The 7,842-nt window shown below is 45.1% G+C and overlaps 1 protein-coding gene across 3 annotated transcripts in view; it reads right to left on the bottom strand.

The window, feature by feature from the left end:
• Window positions 1-1,960: 1,960 nt before the first annotated feature.
• The window catches only part of LOC139341373 (protein phosphatase 1 regulatory subunit 1C-like), a 12,058-nt gene continuing 6,176 nt past the window's right edge, over window positions 1,961-7,842 (bottom strand). The window contains exons 5-6 of one of the 3 annotated variants that reach the window (XM_070977878.1): window positions 5,590-5,793; window positions 4,443-4,853 (exon numbers count right to left, since the gene is read on the bottom strand). In XM_070977878.1, coding sequence (XP_070833979.1) covers window positions 4,798-4,853; window positions 5,590-5,793 — 260 coding nt within the window. In that variant the 3' untranslated portion in view covers window positions 4,443-4,797. Of the gene's footprint in view, window positions 3,197-4,442; window positions 4,854-5,589; window positions 5,794-7,842 lie in introns of those variants that run through there. The other 2 variants (XM_070977879.1, XM_070977880.1) reach the window with 2 other exon arrangements.

Genomic DNA, 7,842 nt, shown 5'->3' with positions numbered 1-7,842 from the left:
CACTGTGGGTGGTGTTTTCACTGGAGACACACACACACACACACACACACACACACACACACACACACACACACACACACACACACACACACACACACACACACACACACACACACCAGGCTCTGTCTGAGAGCTCGCATTGTCTTATGTTGGACTGCTGAAAGTTGAAATCCAGAGGAAACAGGATGTCACATTTACAGCATGAAGCAGGAAAACACTCCAGTCTAAAGGACATGTGTACTTGTACTGCGTGTTTGAGCTGCTGGTATGCACTGAGAGCATGTGAGGACAGATCAGTGGACACGTTCTGATGAGGACGGACAGTTTTCTTTCTAACCTCTTTTCTCTGTCCAAATCCACCGTGTCACTGAAACCACATGAATAAACTAAAGTTTAGGACTGTGAGTGTGTGACACGGCGGTCAGCTGACCTGAACACCGGCGACACTTTGGATCATTGACGGCATGAGAGTCTATAAGCAGACGGAGGAGGGAAGGACGTCAGTGTGCAGCTTTCAGGTTCTCCTGCTGCGCTTTAAACTCCTGCTGCGCTTTAGACTCCTGCTGCGCTTTAAACTCCTGCTGCGCTTTAAACTCCTGCTCGCTTTAGACTCCTGCTGCGCTTTAAACTCCTGCTGCGCTTTAAACTCCTGCTCACGTTAAACTCCTGCTGCGCTTTAAACTCCTGCTCGCTTTAGACTCCTGCTGCGCTTTAAACTCCTGCTGCGCTTTAAACTCCTGCTCACGTTAAACTCCTGCTGCGCTTTAAATTCCTGCTCGCTTTAAACTCCTGCGCTTTAAACTCCTGCTGCGCTTTAAATTCCTGCTGCGCTTTAAACTCCTGCTGCGCTTTAAACTCCTGCTCGCTTTAAACTCCTGCTCACGTTAAACTCCTGCTGCACTTTAAACTCCTGCTCACGTTAAACTCCTGCTGCGCTTTAAACTCCTGCTGCGCTTTAAACTCCTGCTCACGTTAAACTCCTGCTGCGCTTTAAATTCCTGCTCGCTTTAAACTCCTGCTGCGCTTTAAACTCCTGCTCACGTTAAACTCCTGCTGCGCTTTAAACTCCTGCTGCGCTTTAAACTCCTGCTGCACTTTAAACCCCTGCTGCGCTTTAAACTCCTGCTCACGTTAAACTCCTGCGTTTTAAACGTCTGCTGTGCTTTAAACTCCTGCTCGCTTTAAACTCCTGCTCACGTTAAACTCCTGCTGCGCTTTAAACTCCTGCTGCGCTTTAAACTCCTGCTCACGTTAAATTCCTGCTTGCTTTAAACTCCTGCTGCGCTTTAAACTCCTGCTCAAGTTAAACTCCTGCTCACGTTAAACTCCTGCTCGCTTTAAACTCCTGCTGCGCTTTAAACTCCTGCTCAAGTTAAACTCCTGCTCACGTTAAACTCCTGCTGCGCTTTAAACTCCTGCTCAAGTTAAACTCCTGCTCAAGTTAAACTCCTGCTCACGTTAAACTTCCACTCGTACTCTCCACATTTATCTGACGGCTGTCATCAATAGTTTCAGATGACGATGTTTAATTATATTTAAATATATTTTGAATGTGATCAGTTTGTAAAATGTACATCTGTGTTCGATTTAACAGCTTAGAAAGTGTCTAAAATTAGCTTCACATCAATGAGAGAACAACATTAAATGTTGACGTGTTAGTGCTTCAGTAATATTGACGGGGGAGGGGAGAGACTGATCCAGGTGAATGTGAAGTTGAGCTTTCGTCCATCTGAATATGAAAATGTGCATTATTGAAACACCTGGTGAGTCACCTGGAAACGTCTGTGCTCTGTGAGCGAAAAAACGAAAGATTCTTCTTCTCTTCTGATCATTGACATGCAGCAGCCATGAGAGACTAGTTGTCTCCTGCTGGACCACCAGGGGGTGCCCCAGGGCAACCAATACCACAATAACGGAGGAGAAGGGGAGTTCAACTCCTTCCACACTCAAAATGACGTATAAAATCAATTCTGTGGTTTTATTGCTGTTATTAAAGGTCACAGAGAAACGTACAGATGAACAGAGTTGAGTTGATCATCATTGATTCAATGAAGGTAAGATTCATCATCCGATCCAGTTTATTTAAAAAAGAGGAAGACTGTGGCGTCTGTGCCGTAAACTGCTTCATCACAAATGACACATTTCAGGTTCTGTTGTTCTTTTGTCTCCAATCAAACGAGCGCAGCCGTCATTAAAGGGACGACTGACGACTTTCCTCCCCTTTAAAAAGTGTTTGTCCGCCACAAAGAGCGCACAGCTGCTCATGTTTATGTTTGCGTTGTTTTCCAGTGCGTCCTCTATATTGTCCCGGTGTTTTGTCTCAGTGGACATTTTGAAAGACATTTTGAAAACTTGAGGGGTAAAGTACCCAGAAGATTAACTGAAGAAATAAAAGAACTTTGTGTTTCTGGATCTGAACGAGCACAAAGCCGGCGTTGATTTCTACAGGTGGGCGCCACGCTAACGGTCATGTGATTAGCTGCCAATCAGGACGTATTTACTGATTGGATGTTAAGTTGTTAGTTTAATTTGTTTGCTATTAAGATTTTTATCGTGATTGTTTGTTTGTGGGAAAACTGCTAATGATACCAAAGAAGTAGCTAGAATGGATTAGCTGAAACTGTTAGCTAACTAGCTTCCTTGCTAGGAAGCTAACGAAGTTTCAGTGTAGTAGCTAGCAGGTAGCTAACAGACCAAATCTGAAATGGAGTTAATCTGGATTCCTTTGACTTTTTTCGGTGTTGAAATCACAACGTTTCTGATGTGTGTTGGTAGAAAAAATTACTCTAAGAGTTTACCGCCAAAAGCATAGAGACGACGGCTGATTTTCACGCCGTTCTGATGGTGAGTTATCAGTTAAAGGGAAAATCGTCCTTAAGAAGTCAAACAGGGCAAACAAAGCTCGTTTTAACTTTGGCAATTGTCAAACTCAGAGGTTAGCAATAGCGACGGTTTGTGTGGGGTGAACATGCTCCGTGAGGTCAGCCGGGCTGTTACAAAGGTCGACAAAGGTCGAGCGTCCCACTGATCCTCCTCATGTCGGCACTTCACTCAAAGATGGACGTCAGACTTTGTTGATTTGTCCTGAATGTTGAAGGTGAATCGGACGCCTCCTCCACGCTCAGACTCCTGGATCAGTCATCCAGACGGTTGGCTTCCTCCTCGTCCTCCTCAGGTACAGGACTTTTCAGCTTCCCTGCGCACGCATGCACGCACGCACACACACACACACACGCACGCACATGCACACACACACACGTGACTCAGATTTAACACTATTGAATGAATTGATGAATATCTTTTATGAAATACACCTGAAGGTGCTCGGCCAATAGGCTTACATCCTAACGTACACATATGTATCAACTCCATTATGTCAGATACAGTGGTAGAAAGTAACTAAGTATATTTACTCAAGTACTTTTACTTTACTTCATTTCAGAGAAAATGTGCTTTTCCTTGCTCTTCAGTTATTTGACAGCTTTAGTTACTTTTCACATTTAGATTATTAAAACAAAGTGATGTGTTAGATTAAATTACACAGCAGAATACAGTCATTTAAATAAGCTCCATTTAATTCATTCATGCATCAGTAACGATAGTATCGTGTATCATTGTGAAATGTGTCGTCCTGCATGATGAGTACTTTTATTTTTGCTGTCAGTTTCAGTAAATTTTCATGCTAATTAAACAACGCTGTTATACGTGAATCATAAGCTTTGAACGAAAGCAAGATTAACTGGCTGGTATGTAAACTAACTACTACTATATTCAGACCCTCCCCCACCCAACCCCCAACCCAACCCCAAAACATCATCACCACCACCTACAGATTTTGAAAATGACTGGTGAAAGGGAATCCAAAGATGAAGCCATTAATAATGATAATATCAATTTAAAATCACGATAAACGTCATCATCACAAACACGGAAACACACATAAAAACACACTCAGCAGCTGAAATGATGCAGAACGTTTACAGTGAAACTCAGCAAAGAGTGAACAGCACAAAGTCCGTCCTGCCTGTGAGTCCTCCTGTTTCCAGCTGCACGCCGGACGCAGCGTCCACAGGAAATACCTGCTCAGTCCTCAAAGAAGAGCAGGAAACCGTCTGGAAATGAATCCCTGTGAAATGATTTGCTCCAAAGTGTTGATGGTGTGTTCACAGGAATAAGCCAAACTATCATGGTGGACAAACACCGAGACATTTCAGCAGCTAATGCAGCGATGGGGACGCTGGTGTCCAACCAGGAAGGAGGATGATTGAAGCTGTTTACTGCTGACGCACACAGACGAAACGTCACGTCCTTTAAAACCTCGTTAATCTCTTAATGGTTTGTCTCAGCGCTCTGCTCTGTCCCTGCTGGCTTTGTTTGAGCTAACAGACTTTGAAAGCATCTAGAAAGACTTAAAAGAATACTCACACATTCAGGAAAAGTTTCAATATAACACAACTTTATTCACCTCCATTTCTACTACAGCACCAACAGGTACCTGAACGCACCACCTACACTCACTTCACTTCACTTCAGGCCCTTCAGCACTGAACTCTGCCAGTGTCTGTCCATAAGACAAAAGAGCAAATCAGAGCAAGGCGAGGCGAGGGGGAGGGAGGGGAAGCAGGGGGAGGCGAGGGGGAGGGAGGAGAAGGGAAGGGAGGCGAGGGGGAGGGCGGGTGGGGAAGCAAAGGGAGGCGAGGAGAAGGGAAGGGAGGCGAAGCGTCCGGTTTGTCTGCAGCCAGTTAGAGCGAGAAGTTACTGACGGACGATGAAAGACATGAACGTGAGCCGAGGAGGCTATCGGGACACGGAGTCGGGACTGGACGCTTCCTGTTTGTGGTCACATGACAAATCTGAGAAAGATGGAGACAGGAGGTGGGGGTGAAGAGGGGGGGAGAGACGGATGAGGAGGAGACACAAGAGGAGGAGAGACCACAAGAGGAGGACGAGGGGAGGAGAGATGAGAAAAGAAGAAACAGGAGGAGGAGAGACAATAGGAGGAGTCATGAGAGTAGCAGGGACGAGAGGAGGGGAGACACGAGAGGAGAGACAAGACGAGGAGAGAAAAGGAGAGACAAGAGGGGGAGACGAGAGGAGAGACGAGAGGAGGAGAGAAAAGGAGAGACAAGAGGGGGAGACACAAGAGAGGAGAGACAAGAGGAGGAGAGAAAAAAGGAGACACAAGAGGAGGACAAGAGGAAGAGAGACAAGAAAAGAGAGAGACGAGAGGAGAGATGAGAGCAGGACAGACAAGAGAAAAGAGACAAGAGGAGGAGAGACGAGAGGAGGAGTGTTAGTGTTGTTAGTGGGGAGGAGATTCACAGAACATGGAGTTATTATGGAGATGTAAACACAGAGGGAAATATTAGTCTTATCTTATTTTATCTTATCTTATCTTATCTTATCTTAGTGACAGCCTGAGGTGTGTACTGTTATAGTATATAAAGTAGACACACACACACACACACACACACACACACACACACACGGACGGTGTCTTGTTCATGTCCTGACTCAGATTATGTCTTCATTATTATTATTATTATTATTATTATTATTATTATTATTATTATTATTAAAATCGTTTACCCCCTGAACTGCTGCTTTCTGCCACTCCTCTCTCCTGATTGGCTAACAGCAGACTCGCCTCATTCCCATTGGCTTCCTCTGGCCCATTGTGATTAGCCCACAGGGAAGCGGTGGCATAGAGCTGTGCTGTGATTGGGCTGAGCTGGCCGTCTGTCTCACATAGCCCCGCCCCCAGAAGGTGTTGCTCCACCCCCGCTTGAAGCTCTGAGGAGAGAAGAGCGCCTCTAGTGGAGAGAAGCTGCAACTGCAACTAACACTGACGCTCAGTTCACATTAAACTAAAATTTGAATTAAATTCACATTAAACTAAAATTTAAATTTAAATTAAATTCACATTAAACTAAAATTAGATTAAAATCACATTAAACAAAATTTAAATTTAAATTAATATTTAAATAAAATTCACAGTAAACTAAAATTTAAATTAAAATTTAACACATTATTTAACACACATTCACATGAAATTCACATTAAACCAAAATTTAGATTAAATTCACATTAAACTAAATTCAATTAAACTGACATTAAATTGAAATTTAAACTAAAATTGCAATTCACATTAAACAAAAATTTAAATTAAATTGACATTAAACTAATATGAACAGTGAAGTGAACCAGAAAACTAAAAGACACAGATGGACTAAGATGTTTTTTAAGGAGAACTCTTCACCACGAGTCCATAACAACGTCAGTTTGTCACATTCAGTTCGATCTGAAGACGCCTGCCTGCTTCATGAGCAGCAGAACGAATGTTTACAGAACTGTTACAGAAGCCTCAGAGGGACTAATTTAAACTAAACGGACTAAAGTAACGAGCGAATGAGTCTGAATAAACGACTTTTCAGCTTGAACAGAAGAACAGAGAGAACAAAACTTCACCACATAATACAGAAATAATAGATTCATCCTGCTGAGGCTGAGGGACACTTTTGGTGCTTGTTAGTCATGAGGCTATTAGCCAACTGGCCTACACACACACACACACACACACACACACACACACACACACACACACACACTCAGATGGATCAATAAAAGAAAAGCTTTTACTGTCTCCACTTCCCGGAACCAAGTCAGTGCTGCACTCACTGATCAGCGCTCTGCACACACACAACACACACACACACACACACACACACACACACACACACACACACACACACACAGAGTGTGTATGCGCTGTGTTTGTCTTCCTGTTTGTCTTTTCATCCTGCAGATGATTCAGTTGTGATCGGTGACAGATCAAAGTCATCAGACACGAGCTCGCCGCCATCCACAGTCTGTGATTCATTTAAAGTCCATATGTGCTCGTTTTAAAGGCACCATGTCATTCCCACACGCACGCACGCACACACGCACGCACGCACACACACACACACACACGCACACGCACGCACGCACACACACACACACACACACCAGCTGAGCCAACTGACCTTAGAAACACTGAGCCTAAAAGCAACAGAAGAGGGAGTGAAGCCAGAAATATCTTCAGAAAACACAGAGAAGACAAAGACACAGAGCAAACAAACAGGACGTTTGTCCTCTCAGAGACAGACATGGACAAACTGAGTTCCTGAGGAGACGATGCTGCTGCAGCAAAGCCACCGAGCACCACAGCACCGCTGTGTGCTGCACCTCGATGGGAACATACGTTCACCCAAAGACACAACTGGTGCGTCACTGCAGAGGACATGTGTCCCTGTCTCACGTCTTTAATGTCTTTTAAAGCAAACATTTATCTGATTTTCTTCTGAGTCACTGATATTTTTAGCAGGACGCTGTTTGTTGGCCCGTCTCGACTCTGAGGGCACCTCAGTTCTGGAGGATGAAGGCGGTCTGTGCTGACGATGTGGACGTCTCCAGGCAGTGGACAGCGTCTGTCTGTGCTGATGATGTGGACGTCTCCAGGCGGTGGTCAGCGTCTGTCTGTGCTGACGATGTGGACGTCTCCAGGCGGTGGAAAGCGTCTGTCTGTGCTCTCAGGGCCTGTACTGACGATGTGGACGTCTCCAGGCGGTGGACAGCGTCTGTCTGTGCTCTCAGGGCCTGTACTGACGATGTGGGCGTCTCCAGGCGGTGGACAGCGTCTGTCTGTGCTGACGATGTGGACGTCTCCAGGCGGTGGTCAGCGTCTGTCTGTGCTGACGATGTGGACGTCTCCAGGCGGTGGAAAGCGTCTGTCTGTGCTCTCAGGGCCTGTACTGACGATGTGGACGTCTCCAGGCGGTGGACAGCGTCTGTCTGTGCTCT

The sequence above is a fragment of the Chaetodon trifascialis genome, chromosome 13 (assembly GCF_039877785.1).
Source record: "Chaetodon trifascialis isolate fChaTrf1 chromosome 13, fChaTrf1.hap1, whole genome shotgun sequence".
NCBI classification, from domain to species: domain Eukaryota; kingdom Metazoa; phylum Chordata; class Actinopteri; order Chaetodontiformes; family Chaetodontidae; genus Chaetodon; species Chaetodon trifascialis.
The sequence above is the reverse complement of the archived record's forward strand: the minus strand, read 5'-3'. Positions and strand labels throughout refer to the sequence as shown.